We start from the raw sequence: 12,811 nt of genomic DNA on the forward strand, positions 1-12,811 counted from the left end.
CAGTCTGTTATTGGGGAATTGAGTCCATTGATATTAAGAGATATTAAGGAAAAGTAATTGTTGCTTCCTATTATTTTTGTTTTTAGAGTTGGCATTCTGTTCTTGTGGCTGTCTTCTTTTAGGTTTGTTGAAGGATTACTTTCTTGCTTTTTCTAGGGCGTGGTTTCTGTCCTTGTATTGGTTTTTTTCTGTTATTATCCTTTGAAGGGCTTGATTTGTGGAAAGATAGTGTGAATTTGGTTTTGTCATGGAGTACTTTGGTTTCTCCATCTATGGTAATTGAGAGTTTGGCTGGGTATAGTAGCCTGGGCTGGCATTTGTGTCTCTTAGTGTCTGTATAACATCTGTCCAGGATCTTCTGGCTTTCATAGTCTCTGGTGAAAAGTTTGGTGTAATTCTGATAGGCCTGCCTTTATATGTGACTTGACCCTTTTCCCTTACTGCTTTTAATATTCTATCTTTATTTAGTGCATTTGTTGTTCTGATTATTATGTGTCGGGAGGAATTTCTTTTCTGGTCCAGTCTATTTGGAGTTCTGTAGGCTTCTTGTATGTTCATGGGCATCTCTTTCTTTAGGTTTAGGAAGTTTTCTTCTATAATTTTGTTGAAGATGTTTGCTGGCCCTTTGAGTTGAAAATCTTCATTCTCATCTACTCCTATTATCCGTAGGTTTGGTCTTTTCATTGTGTCCTGGATTTCCTGGATGTTTTGAGTTAGGATATTTTTGCATTTTGCATTTTCTTTGATTGTTGTGCTGATGTTCTCTATGGAATCTTCTGCACCTGAGATTCTCTCTTCCATCTCTTGTATTCTGTTGCTGATGATCGCATCTATGGTTCCAGATTTCTTTCCTAGGGTTTCTATCTCCACCGCTGCAAGCTTGTACAACTACTCTGGAAATCAGTCTGGCAGTTCCTCAGAAAATTGAACATAGTACCACCGGAGGATCCAGCAATACCTCTCCTGGGCGTATATCCAGAAGATGTTCCAACTGGTAAGAAGGACACATGCTCCACTATGTTCATAGCAGCCCTATTTATAATAGCCAGAAGCTGGAAAGAACCCAGATGTCCCTCAACAGAGGAATGGAAACAGAAAATGTGGTACATTTACACAATGGAGTACTACTCAGCTATTAAAAAAGAATGAATTTATGAAATTCCTAGGCAAATGGATGGACCTGGAGGGCATCATCCTGAGTGAGGTAATCCAATCACAAAAGAACTCACACAATATGTACTCACTGATAAGTGGATATTAGCCCACAAACTTAGAATACCCAAGATATAAGATATAATTTGCTAAACAAATTAAACTCAAGAAGAACTAAGACCATCTAAAAATCTCAAGCCCCAGGATTCCATTTTCCTGCTTAGAAATCTTTGCTTAAAGTACAGGATAATCATGAACTTGACACCCAAAAGCATTTACCAGAGGAAATGCATCTATTTTGGAAATAAAATCACTTTAGTTTTGAGTTGATATTAAACACTCTTTAAATTCTTCAATCTCCGGTTACATTAAAAGTGTAAAGTTGAGAAGAGGGGTATAATTCCAAACTGCGCTCTACATGCTTGCTTTTGTATTCACAGGCAGCTGTAACTCTCACTGCTCACTAAAGCAGCTCCTTTTCCAGCAGATGAGACCACCACAGAAGTCCATAACTGGTCACAGTGCAAAGAGCAACTGACTGGTGGGTACCCATGACCAACTGATACATTTACAGCACAACCCATGTACCAAAGGCTCAGGAAACATGGCAAAAGATGGGGCAAAATATTGTAAGAGCCAGTGGGCCAGAACACCTGCCGCAAGACAGTGCTCACACCCAGCCACGCACATAACGTGTGTTTATGGGGTAGAAGACGTATTTGTTAAGTTGCCTCAAACAATCTTGTACTAATTCTTGAGAGACTACAGATATCACCTATGGGACTATGGAAAAATTTGAAGATGAAGAGGAACAGGGTAGTTAAAGGTTAGGACCCATTATAAACAATTTGGAATTAAAGATAATGAAGGTATTCTAACTATTGATGGAAAAATGACAAAATCTTGAAGGAAACAGGAAAAATGACCATATTTGGATGGTAAGATAGGAAGGAAGGATGTGATTTGTGTAACCATAGCCTTGCTTTACATAATAGAAAATGATTAAACCATAGTGATACATGAGACAGAATAGCCTGCCCCAATGCAGTTACCACTCAGAACTCCAGCTACAAGAATTTGCAATTGGACTAAAGATAATACTCTTTTAAAATAATTACATTTAAATTAGATGCTGCATCCTCAATGAAAGAAGTCAGGCAAATCCTAGTCCAGTACAGTTCCCATTAAACTTGATTGAAATAGAAGAGGATAGATTCATATAAAGAGATAAACTTTTATTAATATCGAGTTCTAATTGCTCGCCAGACCCATGTGCGTCTATACCCCACCACTTCCTTATCAGCAAAACAAGGTTGTCACGTCACATTTGGTCTTTGATCTATCTATAGTGAATGTGTTTTAAATTAGCAAAAAAGAATAACATCGATCCTTGAAGAGTAGCTGTGGAATAAGGCCAGTAGTCTATGCAGAGGGTGAACCCATTGTACTGTCCTATCCTGCAGCCTGCCTAGGGCTCTGACACTGGGAAGCTGTGAGTTCTTTGTCTTAGTTATTCAGAAGTCAGCTTATATTCTCAGCATGGTTTCTGCATCCGTTGCTCTTGTTTAGACTTGGGGTGTTTTTCTGAAGCTAGGGTGACATGCAGAAGCCGTATCTCACATAACATCTGGAATCCATGATATGGTTCAAGAGCCTTCAAATATTTCCCTGATGAAGCTTCTGCTCTAAGAAAGCTTTCAAGAAAGAGAGAGGCTCTTTACCAAGCCTGAAGCCAAACTCGATATTTTAAGGTGTACACAAACAAACTTGATGTCTGCCAGAAGCTTAATTACACTTATTCTAGAGCAAGAAGTCCAAATGATATATGCATTTAACAAGCATTGGAAGCATTTCATAGTGCTAATTCAGTGGAGTTTATGGATCCAATTTTGTTTACAATTTTTAACGATGTGTCACTGGCCACTGCTATGCAGAACAGACAAATAGGCTGTGATTTCATCAAAATTAAAATGTGGATAGTCCAGAGTTTGCATATCTAATATAAACTCTGGAATACAAAATGTTCCCAAATCCTAAAATATGTGATATACCAGTAGATGAACTACACCTGACCCTCTGTAAGGGTCACAGTCACAACTCAGGAACCTGGAGAACATTATATAAGTGTCTCTTCTGGCTAAGGACATATGAAACATAAACTTAGATTCAATTCCCATTGTTATTATGAAAAGGATTCAAAGCTTGAAACTGTTCTGGCCCCAGGAACGTCAAGTCATACTCAATTTCCTGTTTCCTTGGGCTCTCCGATGCAGTAAATGTGGTCTAAACTGCTTTCCATAGACGAGCTTCAGAGAGCCTCTTTCTCAAGCTTCCCACAAACCCCACACATTTTGTAAATTAAATTGAATTTTCATCATGTCTTGTTTCAAATTTTCATCTTTTATCAATGATTTACCTCTGGTCCTGGAGGGCCAGATGGTCCCTGTGGTCCTGGGTCACCTGGTTGTCCCTAAAAGGGGAGGAAAAAAAATCAAAATATAAATATTAACTTAATAAATAGAACTGGAAGCAGGAACTAACATTTTGCAGCTGAGCAACTTTTACTATATTATGTCAAACAAGGTTATAATGGTTTTCCAGAGACTTAATCTGTAAAGGTCTTCAGAGTCCCCCCTGGATCTACAGTGTCAGCCCTTGAGAGCATCAGCAACCTTTCCTGGCTTCGGGCTTCACCCACTTTCCATTACATCATCACTGTGAGACTTATTTTTAATGTTTATGGTGCAATATATATTTATTTCTGTTAGATAGAAAAGTGCAGGTGTGAAACTGTTCATGTATGTATACATGTGCACGTGTATGTGTGCACATGTGTGAGTGTATGCATGTGTGCATATGTGTTTATATGAGCATGCATGTATGTATTTCCAGGTATGTGTATGTATATGTGTGTGTATGCATGTGTGTGTGTACATAAGTATACATATGTGTGTGTGCTTCTCCAGAGTCGGGCTGGCTGATAAAACAGCAGCAAGGAGCGTTAGAAGAGGATTTGTTTTTGTTTTTTTTCATTAGAGTCCCAGGACACTTCTGAAATTTTTCTCTCCTCCTGGCTATGATGAGCAGCTTGGTGGAGTAATTATGACTCGCCAGGACTGCAATCCTTGCTGCTAGGTGTCTCTAAATCTCCCTTAGCTCATCAGAAAGATCAGAAGGACAATGATAATGAATGCTAACACCCTTGCAGTTTTTGCGGAGATTAAATGAGACAATGTGTGGATGGTGCAGAGCCAGGGCACATAGAAGGATCAGAAGCTTTAACCAATGCGACAGCGAGGAACTGTCCATTTTCTGCCCCAGCCCTTCTGTGAGCTTTGCCTGCAATTCCCAGATCACTTTGATTCTGGGATTAAATGTTGAGGGTTTGGTTTCAATATTTTGAAAATTCCTTTACTCATAGCGAAGTTGTAAAACAGACAGAATATGATAGGGGCACGAGTCTGAGAAGTTATAGATGCTCCCAAGAGATGACAGCACAGACCAGGGGAGAACAATACAAAGGCCCTCTTGCTTTCAGTAAGAAAATTACTGCATTTCCTAATTTTCCTGTAAGCTTCCACATGAGCTTTGAATCTGATTAGAATAGGCCTAAGATGGCATCAAATTGCAGGACACACCATGCACAAAGGGCCCTATTTCCCAACAACCAGTTACTCATATTGACTGGCTGAGAAGGCTCAGTGTGAAGCTATCTGACATGAGAGAGCTCAGAACAGCTACCACACCAGCATGTAGGCGGTTTGGGCAAAGGGTAATTAAGGGTCAAATGGCAGAAACAAATGTGTAGTCTACCTGAATCAGTGTATAAGGCAGTCTTAAATCTAAATAAACAAGCACCTTTCTTAAAGAGTGATGGGGTGGGTTTCACTGGGGCCCTCTAGTGGCAAAAATCAATTAGGATGTAACTAGAAGCACCCAAAGAAAAAAATAGCATATCCTAAGGCCTTTGATTTGACTGACAAGCAAATTAAAAAAAAAAAATGGAGCAATTTAATTCATTTTTTTGCCATAATTATAGTTTTTACACAACTTAAGTTGTCAGCTTTCTAGGGATGTCCGTTTTCCTTTATAAAACATTTTTGTGAAGAATTTTTCAAGTAGTTTATAGAATGCTTCTGTGCTAAGTGAGTTTCTATAAATGAGGAAACTTCTAGTATAGGAATGGTAAGGTAGCCAACACACACACACACACACACACACACACACACACACACACACAAGCGCTAAGAACATATTGTCTTTGTTTTCTATAGCTTTGGGAGAAAAGAGTTCCTGACCTTCCCTGAGTCGTAACCTTCCCTGAGTTCTGAACTTACTGAACAAAACCTTCCCTGTCCCAGAATGCACACACCTTCCACCTCAGGCCGTTCCTACATCTGGAAAATATTTTTTCATGTTATAACTCAGATCCACTTGGATGCACTAAAAGCAGCCAGTAAAATCTAAGATGACAGAAAACCCGAGCTAGGACTTAGGAAGACATCCCGAGAGTCATTTCTTCCACGGTAGCAGACAAAACTTTCAGGCAGGCACACACTTGCTTAACCAACTGATGCAGTTTGTCTCTTGTTAAGTCAACTGATTTTGTGTAAAAAATGTTCAAAAAGTAGGACTTCTACCCTTACTGGAGAAAATTTTGAGGCCAAATATCTTGGTATTAGTAAGATACAAATGAGTTTAGATACCAAAGGAAAGGTTCTTTCATCAATTTATTGTATGTGTGTGTGTCCATATGGGTGCACATATGTATGAAAGACTGCATGCCTATGTATGTGTGTGTGTGTGTTGTCAATCTTGGGTGCCATTACTAGGCACTTTCCACCTTATCTTTTGAGACAAGGCCCCTCACTAGGGCCTGGTCTTGCTGCATAGGGTAGACTAGGTGCCACCCAAGCCCCACATAAGGTCACCCTTTCTCCATTCCCTCAGCACTAGGATCACAAACAGACAAGCACCACTGTTGAGCTTGAAGGCAGGTCCTTATGCTCACATGGCCAACACTTACAGAGCCACCCCTGTAGTTCTCATTGAAATCAATCCTGAGTCTAAGCTTTCTTGAGCTCGAAGCATGTGTTTTTCAAAGGTTTGCTAAAACTCCCTGCTAACGGAATCCCCATTGACATTAGGTTATTTTGTTACAGTACAGAAAGGCGGATGGCGAGTCAGTAAAACTCGCTTAGACCATTTCCATCCCTCACCATAAATAAACTTTATTTGCATTTCTTGTGATTTCTTTTTCAAACATTTAGTCAGTACGTCAAAGGTAGGATGGGCTTCTCTTAGCTTAGACTACAGAAAGAGTGCAACACACGGCACTACTAGTGCAATGGTCACACGAACTAGAGAAGAATCCACAAGGACCAAGCATGTTATAATCTGACCTTCATCTTATACATGATGTAGGCAGGCTGGGTGGTATGCAAGTTGCAAGGTTATAGATACCCAAGGTCATAGGAGGTCAAACGTCAGACCTGGGACTTAAGCCTGTGCCTTTATTCTTAGACTTGTTACTCGTTTCTCCCACAATAAGCATGCTATGATATCAACTGATTCAGAGAGTACTGGACTTAACAATGCTTAGCCTTATGTGGGCGTGGCATTTGACTTCAGTCCTGAGTGTGGAGCACATGAGAGTAATATTGAGTTTATCAGCTTCTAATCAGGTAACTGTGTTGTATCACTTCTTATGACTCTCAAATTATTTTTAAAATCCTTCAAATTATGAAAAAGAAAGAAAAAAAGGCTTCTTTCCCAATCACATCAGATATGTAAAAGCCCCCATTACTTAGTTTAGGCTCCTTTAATCTGCTGTCTTCCTGATTGATTCTCTCGCCTTAATACGGACTGGACTGTAGAGTTCTGTAGAGTTCATTCAGCTTCGGGGCAGGAGCCTGGGGCACATAGTTAATTAGACTAATGCAATATAAAAATAGGTTACCCACTGGCATGCCATCAGATAAATCCCAGAAAGTGTTCTCTGGAATAAGTAATTCCTGAGAAATATTTACAAAATGATAGACAGATTGTGTGAGGTTATGAAAGGTAGCCCTGCTTCCTGAGAGAAGGAGGCAGAATCAGAGAGAGCTCCATGAAGTGCTCAGGACAACATCCTTTCGAGGTTTAACTGTGTTTGAAATTTGTACACTCATGTTTCTATCAATAGCCACCTTTTATAGCTATAAACATTATTAACATGTTAAAATAACCTTACAATACTAAGCCCTAAAAAGGCAGGGTGCCACGTCTGGGTCTGGGCTGTGACAGACCTCTTACCTAACTGTTCTCAGGCATCCACTGACTGACCATGGGACCTCACACAAGTTCATTAACTCTCTGCCTCCATATCTTTATAAAATGCAAACAAAAGAATAGTGTAGTGGTAACTTCACAAGATTGCTGGGACTAATAAATCAGATATGTCATCCTTAGGACAAGACCTGGCACTTCATAAAGAATAAGGCTTGGGTAGGACAGCCATCATTTTCACCACCCAGAGGTCTATTTCTGACCTCTTTGTTTTCTTTGCTTTCTTTGTTTTCTTTAAGGCTTTCTCTTTGGCCTAGGGTAGGAATCAGCCTATAACAGTTGTGCTGAGAACCTGAGGGCTGACTGTCCTCTAAGACTGAAGAGAGAAAATGTAAGGCTAGGAGACACCCACCCCATGCCACGCACACAGGTATCCTGTTAACACCACTAAGCACCAAGACTCAACCTGGGAATGCATGTGTTTGTCGCAAAATAAAACAAAGTGAAGGTTCAAACCTACTGAAGGTCCTGACTTTCCTCGTATCCCTGGTGGTCCTGGTGATCCAATGTTGCCCTGGAAGGAGAAATTAGAGGGAAATGTTATATTAAAGAAAAATTTCTACTTGTATAGTATTAAAATATTAGCATGTATTCTAGAATTAAAAATTACACTGATGCCATATCCTTATAAAATACACAATTGAAATCATAATTTTTTGAGCCAATGCTTTTAGTTTATTCATTTTTATCAAATGAGTGGAATGAGAGTTACCTTGTCTCCAGGATACCCGGGTTCTCCTGGCTCCCCTGCCACACCTTGCTCACCCTAGGAAGCACAGATTCACAGAAAGACAATAGATTAAAGCATGGTGATGCACAGGAAGTATTTATTATAGAAGAAAAACTTTTTATTTATCCTACATTTAAAAAAACCAATATAATACAAATTAGGCCCTATAAACAAAACAAAAATATTTAACAACAATAATTTCTGTTGACATGAACAAAAGAACCAACCAGGGTGAGAAATTATCTCTGTGAAATGTTAATATTGAAATCACCTTATCACCTTTGATTCCAGATGGTCCTCTACTTCCTGAAAGGCCCTAGAAGTACAAAATGTGATACTTTGTGACATTGCAGAGAAATTAAAGAGAAATATCAATAAGCAAAGAGAGCCATACCATTGGGCCAGGAGCTCCTGGAGGTCCAGTCAGTCCTGCAGGACCAACACTTCCCTGAGGAGTGGCAAAAAATGATATCATTAGGCTCAGGTTAGGGTCAGAAAGAGGGCATGGCATGGCACAGTTGGAATATAAATGAACTGAAAGCATTTTGCCTGTTTCCAGCAACTTTTCTTTCCTTTTAAAACAATACTCAATTCTTAAACTGTCAGCAGCCTGCCCTTCTCACTGTGCTCCAGGCTATGTAATCTAACTCCTGTCTTTGACTTGCATTTTGCAGAATCTTTCCAGATGGGTAGAAATATTTTATTGTCAAGCTACCCACAAATAGTCAAACACATCAAACAAGCTTTCTATTTTGTTCATTATTTAGCGCAAAAAAATTAAAACACAACTTTTATTATGTGTGTGTGTGTGTACCTATGTGGGTGTCAGTATGTGCACCTGAGTGCAGGTGCCTTCAAGGCCAGAAGAGGGCGCCAGGTTTCTTAGAGCTGGGGTTGAGGGTGATGTGAGTTGTCTGGCATGGATGTTGGGAACTTGGGATCCTCTCTACAACAGCACCACACACGTTCAACACGCGAGCCATCTTTCCCACCCAAAGCTAATACTTACTGAGATGTTGCTAAGTGCCAGCATTGCTGGGACTTGGTTTATGGTTTATAATGTGCAGAACACGAATGTTTACCAGGTGCCCATGGGTATACTGAGTAGGCGCCAAGAGCTCTACTTTCTGGGCTTATCATTCATTCGCTATTCACTACTTGGTGAGTACTACCTGCACCAGACACTACTGATACATGAAAAGAACCAAAGATGAAAAAAGATATGGTCTCTGTTATTAAAGTTCTCAACAAGATGCTCTAATTTCTCAAAAGCAAAACTAAAACTCTCACTTCCTATGAGGGAGGGACTTATAAAGTCCCCTTCCAAATGTCCCTGTAGAAAACACAGGTCAATAAAAATGATGTTCTTCTTGAAGGAAGAATTTGAACAAGAATGGAAATCTCTTGATGGTCCAGAGATCAGGTCTAGTTTCTGTTGCGGAGACTCCAGTTTTCTTCTTTCTCTCATGAACTCTGTCCTGGCTTCTCTGTCACTCTCCATCCTGGTGACCACTTTGGTTCAACCCTCTCTCTACAGTGTTCAAACGGTAAGGATATTAAAATTTTGTTTGTGGCCATGTTTGGCACATGCCGACACCTCTGGCTACTCTGATGGGTGAGGGGAGAGGACTCAAGGTCACACCTTAGCAACACAGTGAGATGACGGCTCAAAAGCATCAAAGATCAAACGCTCAGAGCTGGGAGCAGGGGCTGAGGCCAGTAACGCCCATGGGTTCGGGGTCAGTCTCGATTTCACAGGGAGCTTGTTTGCATCCAGGGCTCTCATACAAGAAAACTATGCCTCAGAAAGCAAAACAACAACCAAGAGTTCTGTTTCTGAGATTCTGAAAATGTCACTCAGGTTACTTAGAATTCAAATCACCGAGTTACCATCCCAGGCGCTCTCTTTAAGGTGTCCGCCATACTTCCCGATCCTCACTCCCTGTGTCCCCATCTCTTCCCTTTCTCCCGTCCTACACTCAGCTAGGATTCTTTTCCTCTGACCATGTTCCATGTTCATCCTCTCCTTCACGACATGTTCCGCGTCTTTGAAGACATAGAGACATACCAAGTGCCCTTAGCAGAAGTCCTCCTGGCCTCTTAATCGGTACATGAGCTGAGAGCAGGTGCATGCGCCATGCGCCGTTCTCCGCCCCTCCCTAGACTCAGCGTAACAAATGTGCTGTAACTGTTTGGAGATAAAGTGTGGAATGGACTCTGAAGGAACTAACTTTAAAATATACTTTTCCTTTATACAACAGTTTCTAGAGTTTTAGTTCCCAACATTTCTCTACCTCAGAGGCAATCATCTACATTTATATGATACAAATTTCAGAAAGGAAAACACGATGCTGGTACTTTTGGAAGAGTCTTAAAGTTTGTGGAGGAGATAAATTATTCCCAATGTGTTTAATCCTGGAATATATGGAACTGTGAGCAGCAAATGGTAATACTTTCCAGTTTAATAAATATTTAAGGGCAATAAATATATCACGGCTTGCAATTTCAAACTCTTGTCAGTAGGATACAGTCATTCATGAGACTACAGAGGCTAGTTTATTCAAAACTCCTAGCTTTAAGGATTATGGTAGGCTCAAAACTATAATAAATTTCTGTGTTTTGGAATTGTTCAGAAATAATCCCTCTAATGACAGAGAGACATTTTTATGAACAAAAAAGTCTTTCTCTGTGTTATTTTTCATAGACAGTATAACATTTTTAAGATTTGTCTTAGTTTAATTTGTCTCAAAATACTTAATCTGGCATTTTGAGTGGAATGTGTGATATCTTAATTTACTTCCTTGTGACTCTAAAAGAAAGAACTTTGGGATCAGGAGATATTAGAAAAAATATTATTAAGAACTCAGTAAAATAGGACAGTTTAACATAAAAATTGAGTAGTAAATACAAAAGCACTATTAGATTGACATACTAGAAACTGTGTAGCAAACTCTTGTCCTGAGAAACTACAGGCAAGCAACCCATGGTGACTGTGAGCGTTTCAGATCATCTAGGTATGCCGAAGGTCCTGCGCTATCCCTATCCACCTTACTCCCCTCTAGGAGAAGGTAAAACAGACTGAAGATGCATAGGACTGTAGCTGAGGCTAGGGCAAAGGAGAACCCACAAAGCTATAGGCAGCTTTGAGTCAAAGAAAGAGACCAAAAGCACACGTTCATGACATTAGACGAAGAAGCTACCAGTCAATTCACAGAAGTTCATGTGAATCCATTGTAGAATGGACTGAGTTCTGGATGTTCAGCTGTGCTTGGCATACTCACAGATGAACATATCACTAGAGTCATGAAGAAAGTAAGTATGGCAGCCAACAGCACGGGGAACAAACGCAGGCCAGGAAAATAGCAGCCTCTGATGCTCCCCAACTGGGAAATAGAGACGATTCTCACGAACAAGAAGAGCAAGTGACTCTTCTATGCTACATTGTTGAAGAAACGAAGTCCCTCTAATTCCTTTAAACAAGACATTGATAAGTGTATCCATGCACACATACACTAAGCTATAATAGAGAGCCATTTTAGCTTAATCCAAAGGCAGCAATGACCTTTATGACTCATACTACTACTAGTCTGTTTTTCATTTCTGTTTGAAAAATATGCTTAAACTGGGTTGATACCCAGCAACGACAGGAAACTCATTTGGCTAAGTTTCTAAAGCACAGCTGATAATTTAAACTGTGCAGTAAACTATTTCATGAGAGTGGTGTGTAGTGATACTCACTGTAACACCAGGAAACCCGGGAGGTCCGGTGCCACCTACAAGCCCCTGTTAGGAAATAAATGGAAAAACACATTCATCATGATCCCACACTGCGGAGGGGTTTTCCGAAATGATGTCACATATTCCAGGGACACAATTTGTCAAAATTATCTTCCACTGAAAAGCACAAATTACTTTTATTCTTTTAAAACTGCTTCGAGATATTAGAGCTATCCCTAGGTTAAGATACATAATTTGTCTTCTAAGTACTTAATAAAAGACGAAAATGCAATCAGTTACTTGATTACTGTTTGCATTATCAATATTACAGACCAGCCTGGTCTGTATACTGTCTGAAATGACAGGCAGGCTGTATACAGAGCGTAGGAGAGTATTTTCAGATAGCTAAAACCCATCATATCTTTAGAAGTACATTTTTAAAAACCTCTATCTTTATTTTTATGTAAAGAATATGAATAACACCTGCTTTCATTATTATAAAAAACATAATGTTATGTATCACCAAATTTACAGGAGTCAGGGACAGGAATGGCCTCTCCCCTCTCTTTGATTTATATTTTGAAACACAGATGTGAATACTGAAAAACAACTATAAATCATTCTAAAATATACAGTTTGCTTTTGTACTTAAAAGCTTAAATTATATTCAGTAAGAATTATTATGTATTTTAAATATAGAACATATTTTTTAGTGCATGTTTTAAATATTCTGAGTCCAGTTTTAATAGGTTCCAGGGATATAAAATTGGCAAGCAATTAAATAACAGAGTCATGCGAGGTTCATAACTACACATTGTAGACATTTTAAAATCTAAATGATGCTTACTTCATTACACTTAAGTTAGAAGCCCCCCTGTCCTTCCA

The 12,811-nt window shown here is 39.6% G+C and overlaps 1 protein-coding gene across 1 annotated transcript in view; it reads right to left on the reverse strand.

Annotated features, from left to right (window-relative positions):
- Positions 1 to 12,811, reverse strand: part of Col24a1 (collagen type XXIV alpha 1 chain) — a 264,200-nt gene that overhangs the window by 189,935 nt on the left and 61,454 nt on the right. Inside the window, exons 15-20 of the mRNA XM_085835446.1 lie at positions 11,948 to 11,992; positions 8,604 to 8,657; positions 8,481 to 8,525; positions 8,192 to 8,245; positions 7,940 to 7,993; positions 3,569 to 3,622 (exon numbers count right to left, since the gene is read on the reverse strand). Of these exons, the coding sequence (XP_085691572.1) occupies positions 3,569 to 3,622; positions 7,940 to 7,993; positions 8,192 to 8,245; positions 8,481 to 8,525; positions 8,604 to 8,657; positions 11,948 to 11,992 (306 nt within the window). The remainder of the gene's footprint in view (positions 1 to 3,568; positions 3,623 to 7,939; positions 7,994 to 8,191; positions 8,246 to 8,480; positions 8,526 to 8,603; positions 8,658 to 11,947; positions 11,993 to 12,811) is intronic.

The sequence above is a fragment of the Mus caroli genome, unplaced genomic scaffold, assembly GCF_978045245.1.
Source record: "Mus caroli unplaced genomic scaffold, Mus_caroli_1 scaffold_3, whole genome shotgun sequence".
Lineage (NCBI taxonomy): Eukaryota > Metazoa > Chordata > Mammalia > Rodentia > Muridae > Mus > Mus caroli.